Source organism: Heterodontus francisci, chromosome 16 (assembly GCF_036365525.1).
Source record: "Heterodontus francisci isolate sHetFra1 chromosome 16, sHetFra1.hap1, whole genome shotgun sequence".
Taxonomy (NCBI): Eukaryota; Metazoa; Chordata; class Chondrichthyes; order Heterodontiformes; family Heterodontidae; genus Heterodontus; species Heterodontus francisci.
Genome location: NC_090386.1, coordinates 100,158,427 through 100,183,088, shown reverse-complemented (window position 1 = coordinate 100,183,088; position 24,662 = coordinate 100,158,427). Strand labels below are relative to the sequence as shown.

The 24,662-nt window shown below is 45.9% G+C and overlaps 2 protein-coding genes across 2 annotated transcripts in view; one reads left to right on the top strand and one right to left on the bottom strand.

Moving 5' to 3' along the window:
• LOC137378417 (uncharacterized) overlaps positions 1–24,662 on the bottom strand; it is a 576,275-nt gene that overhangs the window by 525,281 nt on the left and 26,332 nt on the right. The gene's annotated exons all lie outside the window — the stretch shown is intronic.
• Positions 778–24,542, top strand: cyc1 (cytochrome c-1). Its single transcript, XM_068048723.1, has 7 exons — positions 778–906; positions 13,737–13,924; positions 16,079–16,205; positions 18,533–18,690; positions 20,798–20,958; positions 22,220–22,320; positions 23,569–24,542. The coding sequence occupies exons 1-7, from the start codon at positions 829–831 to the stop codon at positions 23,671–23,673; spliced, it is 918 nt and encodes a 305-aa protein (XP_067904824.1). The 5' UTR covers positions 778–828; the 3' UTR covers positions 23,674–24,542.

The window sequence follows — 24,662 nt, the reverse complement described above, 5'->3', positions numbered from 1 at the left end:
TCTCATCTGAAAGGTGACACCTCCGACAGTGCTGCACTCCCTCAGCACTTCACTTAAGGGAAGGCCAGCGGTGCCAGAGGAGCCGCCCTGGGCTTGGCAGAGTAGTCAGGCTGCCAGAACATGTAGGCCCCACATTGCAGCCACTTCTTCAAGTCTCTGTCGGGATGTGTTGAGAGTCTGTTTGAGAATTGTCAGCACCCTGTACATTAGCCTCAGGTTGTATTTGGATGTTAGCATGGCGACAGGTTTTGCTCACAGACCATTGATTGTGCTCCACACAGGCGCCATCCGGACCATCACCGCTCACAGCGCACGCGGACCTCCGAGCTGCAGGGGGCGCTGCTCCGGGCGCTCCCAACACTTTTTTCTGCAAGACCACTCTTGTTTCTGATCTACAATTGTCGTTTGGTAAGGAATTTTACCTTCTGATTATCGTCCTCCCAAATCAATATTTAAAAGATTCATTTAAAACAATTAATAAATTATCGAATAAAAGGTGCCACATACTGAGTGGAGAAGCGCGATGTAGGCTGGGAGTGAGGTCGATTCTCTCAAGATGGCAGCAGGGTGCGGGCACAGTGCACGCTGGGAGTGAGGTCGGGACTCAAGATGTGGGCGCAGTGCACGCTGGGGGTGAGGTCGGGACTCGATGTGGGCGCAGTGCACGCTGGGGGTGAGGTCGGGACTCGATGTGGGCGCAGTGCACGCTGGGGGTGAGGTCGGGACTCAATATGTGGGCGCAGTGCACGCTGGGGGTGAGGTCGGGACTCAAGATGGCAGCAGGGTGCGGGCACGGTGCAGACTGGGAGTGAGGACGGCACACTCAAGATGGCGGCGCTGAGAGCGGCGGCGGGGAGCGGGCGCGCTCTCCTCCACACCCGGCAGAAAACCTTCCACAGCTGCAAGGTGAGGCAGGTTGGCTTGTGCTCCGGGGCCGCGGCGACAAACGGGGGCAGCAGGTCGGCCGGTTTAGGCCGCAGCCCGATATTTGGGGCCGACAATTCACAATCGGACGTCTACCTGCGTCAAGGTCACTTTCCCCCCGCCGGCCGCCGGAGAGCGGGTGGGAGACCGCGGAGCCCCGGGCACAGCCGGCGGGCAGGAGGGCTTCACTCAGAGGCCGGGCTGGGAGGTGGGGGGTGACCCCAACCCCAACCCCCCTTCACCTAATGGGAGCAGCCCCACTCGGCCCTCATCTCATCCTCGGTGTCATTGTGAATCCATCCTGCACCCTCAGTAATGTAGGAGAACATTCAGAGCCCTTCTGAGAGTCCTTGAGTGAAACAATGGTATGTAACGATTGCAGTGAAGTAGGAAGTTCTGGCGAACATCCTCAACATCACTTTAAAAACAAAAACTATCATTAATCTCAGAATCAGACAGTACATGAGACAAATTTGCAAGGAAGTTACAAAGGTGCAAAAATTATAGGGTAGTTATAATGGGGGACTTTAATTATCCAAACATACACTGCAATAATAGTAGTGTAAAGGGCAGTGATTAGATTTTAGATTAGAGATACAGCACTGAAACAGGCCCTTCGGCCCACCGAGTCTGTGCCGAACATCAACCACCCATTTATACTAATCCTACACTAATCCCATATTCCTACCAAACATCCCCACCTGTCCCTATATTTCCCTACCACCTACCTATACTAGTGACAATTTATAATGGCCAATTTACCTATCAACCTGCAAGTCCTTTGGCTTGTGGGAGGAAACCGGAGCACCCGGAGAAAACCCACGCAGACACAGGGAGAACTTACAAACTCCACACAGGCAGTACCCGGAATCGAACCCAGGTCCCTGGAGCTGTGAGGCTGCGGTGCTAACCACTGCGCCACTGTGCCGCCCCAGTGAGGGGCAAGAGTTCCGAGAGTGTGTTCAGGAAAATTTTCTACAACAGTATGTTACTAGTCCAATGAGAAAGGAGGCACTGCTAGACCTGGTTCTTGGGAATGAGGTGGGCCAAGTGCATCACGCATCAGTCGGAGTGCATTTAGGGGATAGTGATCAATGTATCATAGGGTTTAGGTTGGCTATGGAAAAGGACAAAGAACAATCAAGAGCAAGAATAATTAACTGGGGGAGCGCCAATTGCAATGGGATAAGAATAGATCTGGGCCGAATAAATTGGAATCAAAGTTTGAAAGAACATGAAAAGAGACTGGCAGCTAACATTAAAGGGAATCCCAAAGTTTAGGCCCAAATCCCAGAAAGGGGATTTACGCATGGAAGCAGAGGGCATAGCTGCGGTATTAAATGAATATTTTGCATCTGTCTTTACCAAGGAAGAAGATGCAACCCAGACAATGGTGAAAGTGGAGGTTATTCAGACACTAGAAGGGTTTAAAATTGATGACGTATTAGACAGGCTGTCAGTACTTGGTGGATAAAGCACCAGGACCAGATGAGATTCATCCAAGGATACTGAGGGAAGTCAGGTTGGAAATTGCAGAGGCACTGGCCATAATCTTTCAGTCTTAGACTCTGAGCTGGTGTTAGAGGACTGGAGAATTGCAAATGTTACACCCTTGTTCAAAAAAGGGTGTAAAGATAAGCCCAGCAACTACAGGCCAGTCAGTTTCACTTCACTGGTGGGGAAACTTCTGGAAAGAATAACTGGGGACAAAATTAATAGTCACATGGACAAGTGCAGGTTGATTAAAGAAAGCCAGCATGGATTTCTTAAGGGAAAATCATGTTTAACTAACTTGCTGGAGTCTTTTGAAGAGGTAACAGAGAGGGTTGATGAGGACAATGCTGTTGATGTGGTGTACATGCACTTTCAAAAGGTGTTTAATACTGTGCCACACAACACACGTGAGCAAAGTTCTAGCTCATGGAATAAAAGGGACAGTAGCAACATGGATACGGAATTGGCTAAGTGACAGGAAACAAAGAGAAGTGGTTAATGGATGTTTTTTGACCTGGAGGAAGGTTTGTTGTGGGGTTCCCCAGGGGTTAGTGGTGGGACCCTTGTTTTTCCCGATATATAGTAATGGCCTAGACCTTGGTGTACAGGGCACTATTTCAAAGTTTGCAGATGATACGAAACTTGGAAGCATTGTAAACTGTGAGGAGGATAGTGTAGAACTTCAAAAGGACATAAACAAGTTGGTGGAATGGGCAGACAGGTGGCAGATGAAGTTCAATGCAGAGAAGTGATTCATTTTGGTAGGAAGAATATGGAGAGACAATATAAAATAAAGGATACAATTCTAAAGGGGGTGGAGGAGCAGAGGGACCTGGGTGTATATGTGCATAATTCATTGAAGGTGGCAGGACAGGTTGAGAAAGCGGTTAATAAAGCACACAGTATCCTGGGCTTTATTAATAGGGGCATAGAGTACAAGAGCAAGGAAGTTATGTTGAACTTGTATAAGACAATAGTTCAGCCTCAGCTGGAGTATTGCATCCAGTACTGGGCGCCGCACTTTAGGAAAGATGTGAAGGCATTAGAGAGAGTACAGAAAAGATTCACGGGAATGGTTCCAGGGATGAGGAATTTCAGCGATGAAGATAGATTGGAGAAGTTAGGACTGTCTTCCTTGGAGAAGCGAAGGCTGAGAGATGATTTGATGGAGGTATTCAAAATCATGATGGGTCTGGACAGAGTAGATTGAGAGCAATTGTTCCCACTCGTGAAAAGATCGAGAACGAGAGGGAACAGATTTAAAGTAATGGGTAAAAGAAAAAGTGACATGAGGAAAAACTTTTTCACGCAGCTGGAATGCGCTGCCTGAGATTGTGGTGAAGGCAGGTTCAAATGAAGCATTCAAAAGGGAATTAGACTGTTATCTGAAAAGGAGAAATGTGTAGGGTTACGGAGAGAAGGCAGGGGAATGGAACTAGGTAAGATGCTCATTAGGAGAGCTGGTGCGGACACAATGGGCTGAATGGCCTCCTGCACTGTAACAGTTCTGAGACCATTCGACCCATCGTGCTTTTGGTTCTTTTTGAAAAAAGTATCTGTTGAATTGCACTCGCCTGTAAATATTTTCTCTTCAATAATTTATCCAGTTCCCAATTCATTGGCGCAAAAAGGCTGTTGTATTTTTCCAACATAAAGTTTTATAGTAATTTGTATGAAGCATTGAGAGAGATTTGTCAGGGTTTAGGATTTCTTGACCAATTTTTCACAAAGGATTTTAAATGTAGAATTTTTGAACTAAAATACTCTAAGACAAAAGGTTATTTAATGCTAGTTAACTAATTATTGTTTCCTCACAGAATGCAAATAATTTTGCTGTCGTCTGGGCAATCAAAACAACTCTCATGTTCAAATGCTCCTCTTCCTTTCTGGCTCAAACAGAGGCAGGCTGCTAGGTGTATTAATGGCAACACTGGGTGGGAGCAGGCTGCTGGGTGTATTAATGCGACAGGGTTTGGGGGCAGGCTGCTGGGTATATTAATGCGACAGGGTTTGGGAGCAGGCTGCTGGGTGTATTAATGGCGACAGGGTTTGGGGGCAGGCTGCTGGGTGTATTAATGCGGCAGGGTTTGGGGGCAGGCTGCTGGGTATATTAATGCGACAGGGTTTGGGGGCAGGCTGCTGGGTGTATTAATGCGACAGGGTTTGGGGGCAGGCTGCTGGGTATATTAATGCGACAGGGTTTGGGGGCAGGCTGCTGGGTATATTAATGCGACAGGGTTTGGGGGCAGGCTGCTGGGTATATTAATGCGACAGGGTTTGGGGGCAGGCTGCTGGGTGTATTAATGCGACAGGGTTTGGAGGCAGGCTGCTGGGTGTATTAATGGCGACAGGGTTTGGGGGCAGGCTGCTGGTTGTATTAATGGCAACACTGGGTGGGAGCAGGCTGCTGGGTGTATTAATGCGACAGGGTTTGGGGGCAGGCTGCTGGGTGTATTAATGCGACAGGGTTTGGGGGCAGGCTGCTGGGTGTATTAATGCGACAGGGTTTGGGGGCAGGCTGCTGGGTATATTAATGCGACAGGGTTTGGGGGCAGGCTGCTGGGTGTATTAATGCGACAGGGTTTGGAGGCAGGCTGCTGGGTGTATTAATGGCGACAGGGTTTGGGGGCAGGCTGCTGGGTGTATTAATGGCGACAGGGTTTGGGGGCAGGCTGCTGGGTATATTAATGCGACAGTGTTTGGAGGCAGGCTGCTGGGTGTATTAATGCGACAGGGTTTGGGGGCAGGCTGCTGGGTGTATTAATGGCGGCAGGGTTTGGGGGCAGGCTGCTGGGTGTATTAATGGCGGCAGGGTTTGGGGGCAGGCTGCTGGGTATATTAATGGAAACTAGTGTGTGCTCGGTTCAGTCGCGGAATGGTTGTTATTCGGAATAATTATGTTGAGGCACCAGACATGGGGTTGCATGGCATATTCATTCTATATCATGCAATGATAAGTTGGGTACTAATATGGTAAGTTAGTACAGCTGGAACAGCCATTATCATGGTCACAAATGACAACCAGTTTGATGGTGAACCATCTTTTTTTAGATTAGAGATACAGCACTGAAACAGGCCCTTCGGCCCACCGAGTCTGTGCCGAACATCAACCACCCATTTATACTAATCCTACACTAATCCCATATTCCTACCAAACATCCTCACCTGTCCCTATATTTCCCTACCACCTACCTATACTAGTGACAATTTATAATGGCCAATTTACCTATCAACCTGCAAGTCTTTTGGCTTGTGGGAGGAAACCGGAGCACCCGGAGGAAACCCACGCAGACACAGGGAGAACTTGCAAACTCCACACAGGCAGTACCCAGAATCGAACCCGGGTCCCTGGAGCTGTGAGGCTGCGGTGCTAACCACTGCGCCACTGTGCCGCCGTCCTTCTCAGTCTGCTGCTTTTGATACAGCTAACCACACTATTCTCTGTTGTCCAGCTGAGTGGGACAGCTCTTACCTGATTCCATTCTTGCCTATCCAGTCACAGCGTAGAAGGTAGCAAAGTGATTGTGATTGGACCAGTAATCCAGAGGTATAAACAGAAAATGCTGGAAATACTTAGCAGGTCTGGCAACATTGGAGAGAGAAACAGAGTTAATGTTTCAGGTCAGTGACCTTTCATCAGAACAGGCAAAGGTTAGAAATGTAATAGACTTAGAGCAAGTGAAAGTGGGGTGGGGTGGGGGGGGGGGGGAGATGAACAAAAGGGAAGGTCTGTGATGGGGCAGAGGGAAGGTCAGATTAAATGGCAAAGATGTCATGGAACATAAGGCAAAGAGAGTGGTAATAGTTGTAGTAAAAGACAGAGCATTTGTCCAGAGAGAGTATTAATGGCAGAATAATGAACAACTCTATCTGAAAACAAAAACAGGTTTAAGACTTGTTTTTTGCTATGTGCTAATCAAAATGGCAGTCATGGTCTGAAGTTTTGTTTAGTTTAGAGATACAGCACTGAAACAGGCCCTTCGGCCCACCGAGTCTGTGCCGACCATCAACCACCCATTTATACTAATCCCATATTCCTACCACACCCCCACCTGTCCCTATATTTCCCTACCACCTACCTATACTAGGGGCAATTTATAATGGCCAATTAACCTATCAACCTGCGAGTCTTTGGCATGTGGGAGGAAACCGGAGCACCCGGAGGAAACCCACACAGACACAGGGAGAACTTGCAAACTCCACACAGGCAGTACCCAGAATTGAACCCGGGTCGCTGGAGCTGTGAGGCTGCGGTGCTAGCCACTGTGCCGCCCCACTTGAACATGTTACGACCGGGTGAGGAAGGGGTTTCAGGCTCCCCTCTGGCCCCTTTCCTGGTTTGGTCATAACCGCGTTTAACTTTTTAAAACAGTGTTTTAGTTTCACCTCAGTGAGTCCTTACTCAGTGCTCTCTAATTGTAAATGAACCAATCAGACAGGCTTTCTTGGGTTTAAACAAGAAAGATGTAAGTTTATTAACCCTAACACTCTAACTCAGTTTAAAATTACTCAATATACACGATGCAACCACGCTAACATGCGTACGAGATAAACATGCACAAATAGATACAAAGGAGGAGAAAGAATTAAAGGGGGAGGGTTTGGAGTAGTAGATGGAATTCAGTTATTGTCTTTAGTTTTGCTGTAAAGTCTTTGGTTGGAATTTCTGTCTTGTCATTCTCACTGGGGCCCAATGTACACTTTCAAACTTGCTTCTCTGGTACCAGAAGGTTGAAGAGGTGCTTTGTCTTGAGGCTTAAGTTGCTTCCGTGGGTCCCTGAGAGAGAGACTGGGAGAAAGCTTCCTCCTTTGTCTTCAAATTGCAGTCTGCCTTTCTGTGTGGCACAATTCCAAAAAGTCCCCAGGTTGGCCAGAAGGTTAATTATGTGCCCAACTCTTTGTTTGAAACAACGTTGTCTGCGAGGATTGTTGATTTCAAAGGTTCCAGTCACACTCAGTAGGAGGAGGGGGGGGGGGGGGGTGTGGTTGGAGGTTTGTCTCTCTCAAAGTCAATGGCTTTCATTGTCCTTTGACTATCACTATTGACAAAACCCATCTCACTAATTGAATCAGGGAGCACTCCCATTGTCTGTCTATGCAACTGTCTCTTGGAATGCAAATGTGCAGTCATGTTTTAGCTGTTGAGTTCTGTGGTCCTTTTAAACAAATTATGTTCAATGTCCAGTAAAAAGATCAAGTAGTGTTCCATAAGATGAAATTAATATGTTTCCATTTGGCAGATGTGGCTTCCGTCACAAACTCAATGGGACATCCTTGCCTGGTCTGGCCCCCATATGACTCCAGACCCACAGCAATATGGTTGACTCTTAAATGCCCTCTGAAATGGCATAGCAAGCCACTCAGTTGTCAAGGGCAATTAGGAAAGGGTGACAAATGCTGGCCTTGCCAGTGATGCTCACATCCCAGGAAAGAATTTTTAAAAAATTGTATCCCTTTCAAAGTGGAGGTAAAAGACAAAATACCAGCAGAACAAAGGAACGTAAAAATAAGTCACGGGGAGGAACTTTCTTTTGGGCCTCCTTATCTCGAGAGACAATGGATACGCGCCTGGAGGTGGTCAGTGGTTTGTGAAGCAGCGCCTGGAGTGGCTATAAAGGCCAATTCTGGAGTGACAGGCTCTTCCACAGGTGCTGCAGAGAAATTTGTTTGTTGGGGCTGTTGCACAGTTGGCTCTCCCCTTGCGCCTCTGTCTTTTTTCCTGCCAACTACTAAGTCTCTTCGACTCGCCACAATTTAGCCCTGTCTTTATGGCTGCCCGCCAGCTCTGGCGAATGCTGGCAACTGACTCCCACGACTTGTGATCAATGTCACACGATTTCATGTCGCGTTTGCAGACGTCTTTATAACGGAGACATGGACGGCCGGTGGGTCTGATACCAGTGGCGAGCTCGCTGTACAATGTGTCTTTGGGGATCCTGCCATCTTCCATGCGGCTCACATGGCCAAGCCATCTCAAGCGCCGCTGACTCAGTAGTGTGTATAAGCTGGGGATGTTGGCCGCTTCAAGGACTTCTGTGTTGGAGATATAGTCCTGCCACCTGATGCCAAGTATTCTCCGAAGGCAGCGAAGATGGAATGAATTGAGACGTCGCTCTTGGCTGGCATACGTTGTCCAGGCCTCGCTGCCGTAGAGCAAGGTACTGAGGACACAGGCCTGATACACTCGGACTTTTGTGTTCCGTGTCAGTGCGCCATTTTCCCACACTCTCTTGGCCAGTCTGAACATAGCAGTGGAAGCCTTACCCATGCGCTTGTTGATTTCTGCATCTAGAGACAGGTTACTGGTGATAGTTGAGCCTAGGTAGGTGAACTCTTGAACCACTTCCAGAGCGTGGTCGCCAATATTGATGGATGGAGCATTTCTGACATCCTGCCCCACGATGTTCGTTTTCTTGAGGCTGATGGTTAGGCCAAATTCATTGCAGGCAGACGCAAACCTGTCGATGAGACTCTGCAGGCATTCTTCAGTGTGAGATGTTAAAGCAGCATCGTCAGCAAAGAGGAGTTCTCTGATGAGGACTTTCCGTACTTTGGACTTCGCTCTTAGACGGGCAAGGTTGAACAACCTGCCCCCTGATCTTGTGTGGAGGAAAATTCCTTCTTCAGAGGATTTGAACGCATGTGAAAGCAGCAGGGAGAAGAAAATCCCAAAAAGTGTGGGTGCGAGAACACAGCCCTGTTTCACACCACTCAGGATAGGAAAGGGCTCTGATGAGGAGCCACCATGTTGAATTGTGCCTTTCATATTGTCATGGAATGAGGTGATGATACTTAGTAGCTTTGGTGGACATCCGATCTTTTCTAGTAGTCTGAAGAGACCACGTCTGCTGACGAGGTCAAAGGCTTTGGTGAGATCAATGAAAGCAATGTAGAGGGGCATCTGTTGTTCACGGCATTTCTCCTGTATCTGACGAAGGGAGAACAGCATGTCAATAGTCGATCTCTCTGCACGAAAGCCACACTGTGCCTCAGGGTAGACGCGCTCGGCCAGCTTCTGGAGCCTGTTCAGAGCGACTCGAGCAAAGACTTTCCCCACTATGCTGGAGGTAAAAGACAAAATACCAGCAGAACAAAGGAACGTAAAAATAAGTCACGGGGAGGAACTTAATGAGTGTGATATGTGGTAGGGCATTGGGGGTCACAGTGGTGGGGGAGGTTTGTGGTGGCTAAGGAATAGTATTGGAGAAAATAATGGGACTTAAGTTTAGAGATAAAGCACTGAAACAGGCCCTTCGGCCCACCGAGTCTGTGCCGACCAACAACTACCCATTTATACTAATCCTACACTAATTGCATATTCCTACCACATCCCCACCTGTCCCTATATTTCCCTACCACCTACCTATACTATGGGCAATTGCTAATGGCCAATTTACCTATCAACCTGCAAGTCTTTGGCATGTGGGAGGAAACCGGAGCACCCGCAGGAAACCCACGCAGACACAGGGAGAACTTGCAAACTCCACACAGGCAGTACCCAGAATTGAACCCGGGTCGCTGGAGCTGTGAGGCTGCGGTTCTAACCACTCTCCAGGAGCCCTTGGTTCAAATAATGTCTTTGCTTTCCCAGAAGACCGCCCTTGGGCTTGAGAGGAAATGCGACTGGTCAAACCAAATAAATGTGTGTCAGTTGTGCTGGAAGATTGCTGAAGTGCTCCCTCTGAAAACCAGAATTTTATTAGCAAGGTAAATGCCTTGAGGTTTTCTAAGGGTCCCCAAAAATTGCCACGCCCTTTATTCTCACCCTATCTGACACATTTTTATAACCTTTGTTGAGCTTCATCTCCCCCCACCCCCGAGTTTCAGCTCTGAAGCTTTTTCTTTCTTAGCACTTCAAAACTCCTGAATTGAAAGTTGCTTTCCTTCAACAAACTTCAGGTTTTTAAACTGAAGGTTGGTGTCATCTAATTGGTACTTCATTGTTTTTGTGTCTCTTCTACCAGCACTGAGCCCCAGCTCCTCAAACGTTTATCAGAAAAATTTTGCTAACTTTTTTGTCTGTGCTCCTCTCTTCCTCAGTGCAGTTTTGAGGTATTCATTCCTGGTGCATGATTGCCACATTTACCTCCTTTGTAGGAGAGTAATCTGTTTGTGCAGATCCTGTTAATGACACTGAAATGAATTTTTCATTGCCATTTTTAAATCAAGAATCCCAGTAAATAAGAAAGTGAATTTATAGTGTGTCTTTCATGGCCTCAGGATAACTTCAAGTATGTTCACTGTGACAGTGAGGTGCCTCTTCCAACCTCACTAGCACTGGTGCTCAAGCCATGACAATTGGGACATTTTATTAACGTGTTAGTTTTGGCTTTCTCTAGCACAGCTTTCTTGTTCATCTGGTCTAGCACCTCCCTTCTAACCTTTTTCTTTTTCACTGCTTGCATTCACAGCTTTGCTCTCATAATCCTGATTGTGGTATATTGTACAGTGAAATTCATGTAAGCTTCCCACTTCACCTTAAGTCTTAGAAAATGGATAGTATCGCACACTGAACAAGCTCAGTGCAGGCAGAAACAAATCAGAATTTTCTAAAATTACATTTATAGAAGCAGAAAATATTAGATAAATGGAGTATGGGTAGGATTTGAAAAATGCACTGAAGCCGTCTCCCCCTCATCTGGCTTCTGTCGCTCTCCACCGTTGTTCATTGGATGTGGACATCGTTGGCTAGGCCTGCATTTATTGCCCATCCCTAATTGCCCTTGAGAAGGTGGTGGTGAGCTGCCTTCTTGAACCGCTACAGTCCATGTGGGGTAGGTAGACCCACAGTGCTGTTAGGAAGGGAGTTCCTGGATTTTGACCCAGCGATAGTGAAGGAACGGAGATATAGTTCCAAGTCAGGATTGTGTGTGGTTTGGAGGGGAACTTGCAGGTGGTGGTGTTCCCGTGCATTTGCTGCCCTTGTCCTTCAGGTTGGTAGAGGTCGTGGGTTTGGAAGGTGCTGTCGAAGGAGCCTTGGTGCGTTGCTGCAGTACATCTTATAGATGGTACACACTGCAGCCATTGTGCATCCGTGGTGGAGGGAGTGAATGTTTAAGATGGTGGGTGGGATGCCAGTCAAGTGGGCTGCTTTGTCCTGGATGGTGTTGAGCTTCTTGAGTGATGTTGGAACTGCACCCATCCAGGCAAGTGGAGAGCATTCCATCACAATCCTGACTTGTGCCTTGTAGATGGTGGACAGGCATTGCGGAGTCAGGAGGTGAATTACTCACCACAGGATTCCCAGCCTCTGATGTGCTCTTTTAGCCACAGCATTTATGTGACTGGTCCAGTTCAGTTTCTGGTCAGTCCTGCAGTGATGTCCTGGAGCTGAGATGACTGACCTCCAACAGCCACAACCATCTTCCTTTGTGCTAGGTATGACTCCAACCAGTGGAGAGTTTTCCCCCTGATGCCCATTGACTCCAGTTTTGCTGGGGCTCCTTGATACCATACTCTGTCACATGCTGCCTTGATGTCAAGTGCAGTCACTCTCTCCTCACCTCTGGAGTTCAGCTCTTTTGTCCATGTTTGAAGCAAGGCTGGAATGAGGTCAGGAGCTGAGTGGCCCTGGTGCAACCCAAACTGAGCGTCACTGAGCAGGTTATTGCTGAGCAAATGCTGCTTGATAGCACTTTCGACGACCCTTTCCAATAGGAGCAGGAGTAGGCCATTCGGCCCTCGAGCCTGCTCTGCCATTCAGTGAGATTGTGGCCTTAACTCCACTTTCCTGCCGGCCCCCCATAATCTTTGACTCCCTCCTGCTTCCTGCTCAGATCTCGTTCCCCATTCTCTGTAAATTGCTATGATGCAGGTGATGGATGTATTGATATTTTGGGGTTGCAGTCGCTGCTTTGAGTGGGGGAACTGATGCTGGTATATACAAAGGGATCTGTGAGTACTGATTGATCTTTCTGGTGAGAGATTTTGCCCCTGCGCAGGGTCAGACCCAGTATCAGATGTTTTGTTGAAGTATCATCAACTGTTTCCTCTAGAACAGGCAGTGCTGTGGCTCCTGTTGCTGCTGCAAAATTACCTTCTCATACACTTTTTTTTTTTCTCAATCTTGTATGATGTAAATATGTGTGACAAGAGAAAGACAAATTGGGATATTTTCCTGATGCACTAGGCACTGTGGAGGAGCACAGAGATTTGGACACACATCACAAAGTGTAGGTGCACAAGGTAGTCAAAAAGGCTAATTGCATGTTGGCCTTTATCACGAGGAAGCTGGAGTACAAATGGGAGGAAATGATACTTCCGTTGATTAGACTCCATGGGGAGTAACTGTGTTCAGTTCTGCACCTCAGGAAGGAGATATTGACCTTGGAGAAGGTGCAGTGTAGATTCACCAGAATGATATTGAGCTAAATTGTGAGGGCAGTTTGCATAGATTTCAGTTATATTCCTTTGAGTTTAGATTGTTGAGGGGGTTATTTAATTGAGATCTTTAAAATAATAAGATTTGATATGGTAGATAGAGAAAAACTATTTCCTCTGGTGGGGGAGTTGAGCACAAGGGGGCAGAAGCTTAAAATTAGAGCTAGACTGTTTGGGAAGGATGTCAGGAAGCACTTCACACAAAGGGGAGTGGATATCTGGAACTCTTTTTTTTTCCCCCAACCCCAAAAAAGGCATGGATGCTGGGGGTTAATTTAAGCTTTTAAGACACATTAATAGATTTTTATTAGATAAGGATGTAGAACAACAGTGGGTAAATGAAATTGAGGTACAGATCAGCCGTGATCTAATAGTCATTAGGACAGAAGGAGGCCATTCAGCCCATCGAGTCTATGCCGGCTCTCCACTGAGCTATTCAATCAGACCCACTCTCCAGCTTGATCCCAATAGCTCTGTGAATCTATTTCCTTCAAGTGGCCCTCCAATTTCCTCTTGAACTCATTGATCGTCTCCACTTCCACTGCTTTGGTGGGCAATGAGTTCCAGGTCATTATCACCTGCTGCGTAAAAAAAATTCTTCCTCATGTTCCCCCTCTCTTCCTCAAAACTTGGAACAGGCTGAATGGCTGCCTCCTGTTCCTGTATAAAGCATTGCATACAACTATGATGCCCCATGCAGCTGGAGTCAAAGATGAAGTGTTCCTTGAGTTGAATGCTGTTGGGGAAGATACTGGAGCAGCATGAGCTAGTGTCATCAGGAAGGAGAAACCTGGGTGTGTCTTCCCTTTAATGTTCATCCAGTATTTATTTTAAAAGAAAAGGATTCTGATTGTCCAATCTGCAGTCTGATTTCTTGTATGTGCTATTGGATTCTGACTGGTACCTCCTGTTTCAACATTTAACTTTGTGTTTTGTAGGCCAGGATCTCCTTTGCTAACCTGTCCCGTGGGAAGAAGGTAGCGTTGTCCACACTAGGTGTCCTTGCTGCCGGGGGCAGTGCACTCGCCATGACGCTGCATTACTCTGTGTACGCTGACCTGGAACTCCATTCTCCCAGCTACCCCTGGAATCACGGGGGTTTCTTGTCTGCTCTCGACCATGCCAGGTGAGAGAATTATAACCCAAGGGCTGTGCAATTGGGCAAGTATTGAGTATGGTGTTGATTAATAAAATGGCCCTGAGCCACACTTGGTTGGTTAGAGCACTGGTCAGTGTGGGTTTGAATTGTACAGACCAGGAGGAGCCCAGGTTCCATCTTTGGTCTATGCTGTTGGTTAATCTTAGATGAGAGGACCAAATGTAATGTGTCCAAGTTTGCTGACTATACCAAGTTAGATGGGAAAGTAAGTTGAGAAAAAAGCAAAGAGGCTGCCAAAGTATTTAGACAAGTTAAATAAGTGAGCAAGAGCATGGCAGATGGAATATAATGTCGAGAAATATGAACTTATCCACTTTGGTAGGAAAATAGAAAAACTGAATATTTTTTTAAATGGTGAGACTGGGAAATGCTGGTTACTCAAAGGGATCTGGGTGTCTCTGTATACAAATCATAGTTAACATGTAGGTACAGAAAGCAAAAGGTATATTAGCCATTATTATAAAATGATTGGAGGACAAGAGTAAAGAAGTCTTACTGAAATTTAGAGTTTTGGTGAGACGACACCTGGAGTGCTATGCACAGTTTCGGTCTCCTTATCTAAGGAAAGATTTATCTGCCATATAGACTGATTTCTGCGATGAGGGTGTTGTCCTGTGAGGAGGGATTGAGTAGACTAGGCCTATATTCCCTAGAATTTAGGAGAGTTAATCCCATTGAAACGTAGAATTCTTGAGCTTGACTGGGGAGGTACTGGGAGGATGTCTCACCTGGCTGGACAGCCTAAAACTAAGGGTCAAACAGTCTCAGAATAAGAGGTCAGCCATTTAGGACTGACTTGAGAAATTTCTTCACTCTTTCTAATTCCCTCCCCCACAGGGTTGTGGATGCTCAACCGTTGAGTATGTTCAAGTCTGAGGTCGACAGATTTTTAGATAATGAGGGAATCAAGGGATACGTGAATAGTGCAGGAAGGTGTAGCTGAAGTAGATCAGCCATCACAATGAATGGTGGAGCAGGCTGGAGGGGCCGAATAGCTGACTCCTGCTTCTGTCTCTTGCGTTCTTACTTTCAGTGGGTTATCCTTTGAGCAGTAGCATTGATCTTGATGCCCTTGAGATTGGGAGAGGGGAGGGTGCATAGTCAGCCTGGTCACTAATCAGTCATTCCCTTCTGGAAAGTGCACATTGCAGGTATTGAGAACAAGATCAGGCTCAGTTTTGTTAACAACCCATTTAAAAAAAATAAACTTGCATTGATATAGTGTCTTTCACGACCATCAGACATCTCAAAGTGCTTTACAGCCAAGTGTAGTCACTGTTGTAGGGAACACGGCCGCCAGTTTGCACACAGCAAGATCCCACAAACAGCAATGTGACTATGACTAGATAACCTTTTTTAGTGACATTGATTGCAGGATAAATATTGGCCAGGGTACTGGGGATAACTGCCCTGCTGTTTATCAAAATAATGCCATGAAATCTTTTACATCTGAGGGCAGATGGGGCCTTGGTTTAATGTCTCATCTGAAAGATGGCCTCTCCGACAGTGCAACACTCCCTCAGTACTGCACTGGAGTGTCAGCCTAAGATTTTTATGTTCAAGTCCTGAAGTGGGACTTGAACCCACAACCTGCTGACTTGGAGGCAAGTGTGCTACCAGCTGAGCCATGGCTGAAGCATAGCCTACAGTAGAATCGTCACGTGAGCAGCTGTGTCCCGAACATCAGCTTTGAGTGAAGGGGATTAAATCTGGGCTCTCAAATCTACCTGAAAACAGCAGTCAGACCTCTGATTAAATATACGCATGGGGTCCTCTGTAGTAATAAAGTCACATTCATTGAATTCTACACCATACTTTCCAGATATTTATTCAGCATTTTGTATTATAATAGTGCTTTTTTTTTTGTCCAAAATGTCGATAATCTTGCTACATGTTTGCAGGCTTGACATAGTTGTATTCCAATACTTTGTAGGTTTAAAACATTGATTCTGTTTTACTGAATGAGTATTTTCAGGCTTTAAGGGGCAGCTATGCTTGTACCACAAATGTTATGTTAATAACACCCATTCTGAAATGGAGCCTGCGAGGGGTTTGCTGTTTTTCCTGGAGGGTGGTGTTAAGGCGCATTGATTTGAAGCTGCTGCCTTGCTTTATTCCCAGTGTTCGTCGTGGTTATCAGGTATACAAGCAGGTCTGTGCAGCCTGTCATAGCATGGAATATGTGGCCTTTCGAAACTTAGTCGGAGTGACTCACACACAGGAAGAGGCCAAGGCTCTAGCCGCGGAGGTGAGAGCACCAACTTCATTTATTTCACTTACGCTCTTATTGAGCTAAGGGATGTGTGCGTGGGGTGGGTTGGCCTTGGCAGGGGTCCGCAACCTTTTCTTTTAAGTAAAATACGTACTGAATTTACTTATCAAAAAAAATTAAAATAGACTAACTGAACTATCATGCTTTTTGACGTTTTATTTAAAATTTTGTCAGTAAAGTCATCTTTAAAACAAACTAACTTAAGATGTGTAGAATTAAGACAATTTTTTCGGCTATTGATTCTCGTGAAAACAAAAAAGCTTCAATTAAAATTGTACCATTTAGTTTATATTGTTTTTCCTCATGCTTCCTAGCAAAATGTATCACTTCACATTTCTCTGTTAAATTTCATCTGCGTCTTTCCATTTCACCAGTCTATTTATGTTCTCTAATGAAACCCAACGCAAGCTCGAGGAACAGCACCTCATCTTTTGACCAGGCACTTTACAGTCTTCTGGACTCAACACTGAGTTCAATAATTTTACATCGTAACCTCTGCCCCTTTTTTTTCTCTTTGTGTTCGGATGACTGCTATCCTGCCATTTACACCTCACCTGGACATATCATTTGTTCTTTACTTGTCCCATTACCACTCCCTTTGGCTTTGTACCATGAAACCTTTAGTCATTTAATCTCTTCTACTCTCCCTATCTCAGACCTTCCCTTTTGTTGTTCTTTCCCCTCGCCCCACACGTTCACTTGTTCAAAACCTATTACATTTCTAATTTTGAAATAAAAACAGAAAGTGCTGGAAATACTCAGCAGGTCTGGCAGCATCTGTGGAGAGAGAAACAGAGTTAATGTTTCAGGTCAGTGACCTTTCATCAGAACTGTTAAAAGTTGGAAATGTAATAAGCTTTGAGCAAGTGAAAAGGTGGGGGGGGGGGGGGGAGGTGAATAAAGAACAAAAGGGAAGGTGTGTGATAGGACAGAGGACAGGAGAGATTAAATGACAATGATGTCACAGAACAAAGGCAAAGGGAGTGCTAATAGTTGTATTAAAAGACAAAGCATTAGTCCAGAGAGATTCTGTTAATGGCAGAATGATGAACAGCTCTGTCCAAAATCAAAAACCTGAAAAACCTCCCATGGTTAAAAAATAAAATAAAATTTAAAAAAATGGCAGGCATGCTTTGAAATTATTGAACTCTATGTCGAGTCCAGAAGCTGTAGCGTGCCTGATGGGAATATGTGGTGCTTTTCCTCGAGCCTGCGTTGAGGTTCACTGGAACACTCCAGCAAGCCCAGGACAGAAATGTAGGCGTGGGAGGAGGGTGGTGAATTAAAATGGCAAGCAACTGGAAGCTGAGGGTCAGGCATGACTTTGAAATTATGCTCTGTATACTCAAGTTCAGGTTATGAATATATATCAAAAAGAGCAATGGTCCAACACCAACCCCTGGGGAACACTACTATACACTTCTTCCCTCCAGTCTGAAAAGTAACCATTCACCACTACCCTCTGCTTTCTGTCCCTTAGCCAAATTTGTATCCACGCTGCTGCTGTCCCTTTAATCCCGTGGGGTTTAATTTTGCAGTAAAGTTTATTATGTGGTACTTTAATCAGTCACTGTTTGAATGTCTACATACACATCATCCATTGCACTAGCCTCAATAGTGCTCTTCGTTACTGCATCAAAGAACTCAATCAAGTTCGTCAAGCATGATTTGACTTTAACAAATCTATGCTTACTTTCATTTATTAACCCATGTGTTTCCAAATGCCAATTATTTTTTGTCTCGAATTAAGGCTTCATAAAAGTTTCCTCACCACTGACAGACTGACTGGTTGAATTCCCCTCAAACAGCAGTAAGTTGAATGAACAGTCAGTATGTTCCTTTTGTTGATGCTTATTGGTGGAACATTATCCAGAATCTCTGAATATTGCCACGGGTTTTGTAACATCCACCTGAGCAGGCAGTGGAGTGTCAGCTGATATTATGTACTCAAGTATTGGGGTTAGGTGGCTCAATGAAGAAGGATATGAGAACAGGACGGTGACGTGGGATTAGGAAACTGCTCATGTGGAGGGCAAACGCCAACACACACTTGTTGGGCTGAATAGCCTGTTTCTGTGTTGTCATTTCTATGGAATTGATTCTGAACCTGTCTCTGAGCTGAGTGCACACCAAATGAGCCATGCTGACATCTAATAACTGTGTAAATGAATGCACAGGGTTGCAAAGCTGAGTGGTCTAACGTCAGAGCATCTTTGGCAGTGATCAGTGGTTAGCCACAAGAAAAACAGGAATTACGCATGCCTGCCATTTCTTGCGTGTCTCTTTCTCCATACCACTCCTAGGTTGAAGTGCTGGATGGACCAGATGAAAATGGAGAAATGTTCACGCGCCCTGGCAAACTCTCTGATTATTTCCCTCAACCGTACCCTAATTCTGAGGCTGCAAGAGCGGCGAATAATGGATCTCTTCCACCCGATCTCACCCACATTGCAAACGCCAGGTACCTTCCTCACTCATTGCTGCAATTCACTGTTCCTCGTGGAAGTATTTTTTTCTCGCGTGTGAAATTTCCAGAGCTGAAATCTATCTGTTCTTTTCTGTGAATGTAGTTTGCTTCCAGTCTTAAACTTCAATTTTTTAATTCATTCATGGAATGTGGGCGTGGCTGGTTAGGCCAGCATTTTTGCCCGTCCCTAATTGCCCTTGAGAAGGTGGCGGTGAGCTGCCTTCTTGAACCGCTGCAGTCCTTGGGGTGTCGGTACACCAACAGTGCCGTTAGGAAAGAAGTTCCAGGATTTTGACCCAGTGACAGTGAAGGAACGGCGATATAGTTCCAAGTCAGGATGGTGTGTGACTTGGAGGGGAACTTGCAGGTGGTGGTGTTCCCATGCATTTGCTGCCCTTGTCCTTCTAGGTGGGAGAGGTCGCAAGTTTGGAAGGTGCTGTCCAAGGAGCCTTAGTACGTTGCTGCAGTGCATGTTGTAGATGGTACACACTGCTGCCACTGTGCATCAGTGGTGGAGGGAGTGAATGTTTGTGAATGGGGTGCCAATCAAGCGGGCTGCTTTGTCCTGGATGGTACTGAGCTTCTTGAGGGTTGTTGGCGCTGTACTCACCCAGGCAATTGGAGTGTATTCCATCACATTCCTGACTTATGTCTTGTAGACAGTGGGCAGGCTTTGGGGAGTCAGGAGGTGAGTTACTCGCCACAGAATTCCCAGACTCTGACCTGCTCTTGTAGCCACTGCATTTACGTGGCTGGTCCCATTCAGTTTCTGATCAATGGTGACCCTCCAGGCCATACCTTCACTGTCGCTAGGTCAAAATCTTGGAGCTCCCTAACAGCACTGTGGGTGTACCTACCCCACATGGACTGCAGCAGTTTAAGAAGGCAGCTCACCACCACCTTCTCAAGGGCAATTGGGAATGGGCAATAAATGCTGGCCTGGCCAGCGACGCCCACATCCCATGAATGAATTTTTTTTTTAAAAAAGGGCAATTGCTCTCTCCTCCGCTCTGGAGTTCAGCTCTTTTGTCCACATTTGGACCAAGGCTGTAATGAGGTCAGGAGCTGAGTGGCCCTGGCGGAAACCACATTATTGCTGAGTAAGTGCTGCATGATGACACTGTTGATGACCCAATTGCCTCTGTAGAAAAGAGTGGACATTCCCCACATCCCAATGAAATTTGGCAAATGTTTGCGAATTCCCCAGTATTGGTCTAGTCTACAGTTCTGTATGTTCATGTTGATGAAAGTAAGAGCGGTGCAGATACAGGCTTTCTATTGCTCAGTTCTATGTAGGGATCCCCAATCCCTGCAAGTGTTGACTCACTTCTGTAACGCCACTAATTTCCAAAAGACAGTGAGATCGAACATTCGCGGTTGCAGTTTCTGGTTATGCAGGATTACACTGTGGTGTCGGTGGGAAACTGCCTCATTACTAGGGTACCAGCAAGCCCGAATGCCCCACACCCGCTGTGCCCTGAATCTCTGGTGCCTGCTCTTGGTGGGATGACCCTTTCCATGGGGTCTTGGGGTCCCTTGGTAAGGAGGTCGAAGAGACCAAAAACGTGTGGAGAGAGGTTAGGAAATATTTCTTTACATACAGGGCTCGGAGCAGGAGATGCTTTGCCTTGGAGTGCTTGAGACAGAGACTATTGCGTCCTTTAAGGGAAAATTGAATAAATATTGAAACAGGCCCCTGGGGAGACAGCAGGGCCATGGGAGTCGTTTTGGATTGATACAGGGCTCTGGGGAGAGAGTGGGGCAGTGGGATTAGATTGAGATTGATACAAGACTATGGGGAGAGTGGAGCTGAGAGATTAGATTGAGATTGCCTTAGCATAGGGTTCACACATACGATTGGCCAAATGGTGGCCTCCTGTGCTGTAAAATCCATGGTTCCAAAAATCTAGAATGATTACTTCCCACCCTGGGTCCAGTCACTTGGTTCTAAACCTGTGCTGTAGTCTTCGGAAAAGGAGTTAAAATGTAAAGCAGACTGTGTCTGCTGTAAGACTTTGTTCTGTAGAAATCTTTGAAAATTTTAAAGCCTTGAACTTGATTGTAAAACATTCGGACTCATTGTTCATCTTTGCTTGTGTAGACATGGTGGTGAGGATTACATCTTCACCCTGCTTACTGGTTACTGTGACCCTCCTGCTGGCATCAGTCTCCGAGAAGGCCTATATTACAACCCCTACTTCCCTGGTCAGGCTATTGGAATGGCCCCTCCGATCTACGATGAAGCTGTTGAGTATGAGGATGGTAAGACTTGGATGTAGTATTCCTGAAGGAACTGACTCACGCTGGGACTTCCCGTTCCCACATTCAGGCCTGTGGCTAAGTGCCATCCGGTCCTTTTTTTTGATCAGCTGTTCCATTAAAAGCATACATAGCCCTGCTTAATCCACAACTGGTGTACTGTGTACAGTTCTGGGCACTGCACCTTATAAAGATATAATGACCTTGGACAGAGTGCAATGCAGATTCACCAGAAAGTTACCAGAATTCCAATGGAAAGGTTATGAGGAGAGATTGCATGAACTAGGCTTTTATTCCCTGTAAAGAGTTGATTGAGGACTGTAGGGTTTTGAAAGAAATTGGGAGCTTTTTCAGCTGGTGGGGGAGTCTAGGACAAGGGAAGATAACCTTAAAATCAGAGCCAGGCCATTCAGAAGAGGTTAAGAAATAATTCTTCACGCAAAGGAGGGTAGAAAGGTGGAACACTCTCACAAAAAGTGGTCGATGCTAGCTCAATTAATTTTAAATCTGAAATTTTTGCTAGACAGGGGTACAAAAGAATATGGAGTCAAGGCAGGGGGATGGAATTAGGATACAGATCAGCCATGATGTTGTTGAATGGTAGAACAGGTTTGAGGGACTGAATGGCATCTTTCTGTCCCTGTAAAAGAGCTGAGAAAGAACCTAAGTCAGAGCAGACAAGCTAAGCTCCCTGTTGGGTGCACTATCGAGTGTAGAACTGAGTGACAGTGGTCAGGGAGTTCCCAGGTTTCATCCCTGGTCTGTACTGAGTTAGTTGGTCTGAGTCTTGCAGCTGGCCTCATTGCTGATGGAGGATACAAATGACCAACAATATTGAGGGGGAAGGGTCCCTGACACCTGCAGAGAACAGGAACGTGAGGGAGGAAAACCTTGCTTCTGAGAGTTTCAACCCAGGTCAGAAGTGAAAGGAGGATCACTGCATATTGCAACCCCACATTTTTCCAATGTCTGTCATAGCCCTAGTATTTAGCTCAGTGCTCCTCATTGCCAGGCCAGAATGCTATAGCAGGTAAAATGGCACCAAACCAAAGGACAGTCGTCGTTCCCCCCCCCCCCCCCCCCCCCCCACTGCATGAAAATGATATGGGTGGATGTGATTGTGATAACTGGCATTAAACATTTGCTATATGACTGGCTGTATACCACCCTGAATGTTGAAGGCCACATTGTGCCACTGACATTATGAGAGACAGATATTCTTGGAGCTTGTTGATTAAGTACTGGATTCTCTCCTAATTTGCAGGTACCCCAGCCTCGATGAGTCAGATTGCTAAGGATGTCTGCACATTCCTGCGCTGGACTGCTGAACCAGAACATGACCAACGTAAACTCATGGGCCTGAAGGTCAGCTTTATACACCAACTTTGTTCTATCTCACAATGATGGCATCACTGGCAATGCCTTTATTATCCATCTCTGTTGAGACCACTGAGTGGTTTGCTAAACCACTACAGAGGGCATTTAGAAGTTAAATGTTGGTGTGGGACTGGAGTCACATATAGGCCTAGAATGGGTAAGGACGGCATTAGTGAACCAATTGGGTTTTTACAAAAATCTGATAGCATCATAACCTGACAAAAGCCAATTGAGTGGAAATGGGGAAACTGAACTCAGTCTTGGCAAGACTTTGCCAGTATTGGCCATGCTGTTGAGAGGGGGATTTGAGAGAGAAATGTCCAAAGGTATAATAATCTGTGCTAAAGTAACCCTCCTGATGTCAGTGAGTGAGCAGCTTTACTGGTACAGATCTTTATAGACTGTACTGTTGGAGTCTCTTCCCTAGGATTCAGAGGAAGAATTTTGGCAAAATCTGGTGCAGGGACTCCAACTCCCAGAAGTGGCAGATTGTGGAACTCCATGCAGAGCCTGTTTACTGAATGTTCTGGGGAATGTTCCTTCAAAACTTTGTTGACTTTTGAAGAGAAATTGAATGCTGTGCTTGCTCCTATGACTCAAAGGGAAAACGTACAGTAATGTGGTGCTGAGACACATAAAATGGCTCCAAGTTCAGTGCCCTGGTATCTGCCTGGTTTGCTACCTTTACCTGGGATGGCAGTGTTGGCATTCAATTGTCATCATTGTCCACAGTTTAAAGAGAGGATGGTGAGAATGGGCCAGAACTCCTCATTGCTCTCTGCTAGAACCTGCTTAAGTTGATGATGACTGAGGGCAGGATTGGGCTCAGCCTTGCTGTCGTCTATATTTATAGGAGGAACAACTACACTACTGGGTGCTGTCAGCAACAGTAGAAATATACCTGAGTACATCAATACTTCAGGAGAGGAACTTGATTGGTGGGGATGTAAGTGCAGTGATAATGGTGGTCGGTGTTAATTGACCAGTTTGTACTGCACAATTTCACAACTATGAAAAAAGACTTCCATTTCTGTAGCGCCTTTCACGACCTCAGCATGTCCCAAAGCGCTTTACAGCCAATGTGTTACTTTTGAAGTGTAGTTACTTTTGTAATAAAGCAGGGGAAGTGGGACTAATTGAATAGCTTTCAAAGAGCTGTCACAGTCATGATGTGCCAAATGGCCTCCTATTTTGCAGAATTCTAAGATTCTGAGCATCTCTTCTCTTCTCTTCCAGCTGCTGATGTTCTCAGCTCTGCTTTGCCCGCTGCTTTACTACATCAAGAGGCACCGATGGTCTGTTTTAAAGAGTAGGAAGATTGCCTACAGACCTCCAAAATAACTCCTAACATCGGGGATACTCTTAACTCCAGTAGCGCCTGACCTGCGTTCTCGGCTCGTATGGACGCAATCTGGACTTACGGGGATCGTTTCCGGTGGGGGTGGGGGAGGGGGGGTGGGTGGGGTGGACAAAATAATGAACAGTTTAAAATAAATGGACAGTCAGCAGGGGCTTCATTAAAGCATGGCATTATTAAAATAGTTTGTATTGTCAAACTCCTCTGAGATCAATGGGTGGATTGCTGGCAATGATTAAACTGATGATCCCACAGACAATGATTTGGAAACCTAAATGTGCTCCATTGGTAAAGTGTCTCACGACAGCGGCCTGTCTTTGGTATTTTTTAAAAGTGGTTTTAGAAATAAACTTGGAGCTGTCCTGCCCTCCAGTGGCTGGTGAATGTTGTGTTTCACTAACAATAATTGAATACAAGCCCTGGCCTTTGGTCTTAACAGTATTCAATCTCCAAACAGCGGTAGGAATTCTGAAGTCCTGTTTAATAAACATTGACATCATGAATCAGTGGCCCCAAACATGGGGGAAGTAAATTCCCATGTCTCGCTGGGGCTTCTTGGAGACTTTGGGGCTGGTAGAGTAGCACTGAGAACCACACTCAAGTCCGCAGGGTATCATTCGAGAAATGGTCTCTGAAAACTCGCTGTTCTGAATCATCAGGATCCCCACGTTGTCTTTCATAAGGAGGGTCAACCTCATTTTAATTTACCTCCAGAGTACATTGTTTTTTTGTGGTGATATATGTTTGGTTCTACTGTGAGTTGAAGGATTCCCTTTGTTCAATCAGTACTGTGCACAGCATTGTGTAAATATTTAATGACCTGAAATGTTTAATAAATACTATGCTGCAGATATGTCCTGCGTTGCTGCTACACCTTGTGTCCATCTCTGTCCTCTCTGCACTCTGTGTCTCTATTTGTATTGCAGACTCCACTCCCCAAATCCCAAACATGATTAAGCAGCAATAATGCCAA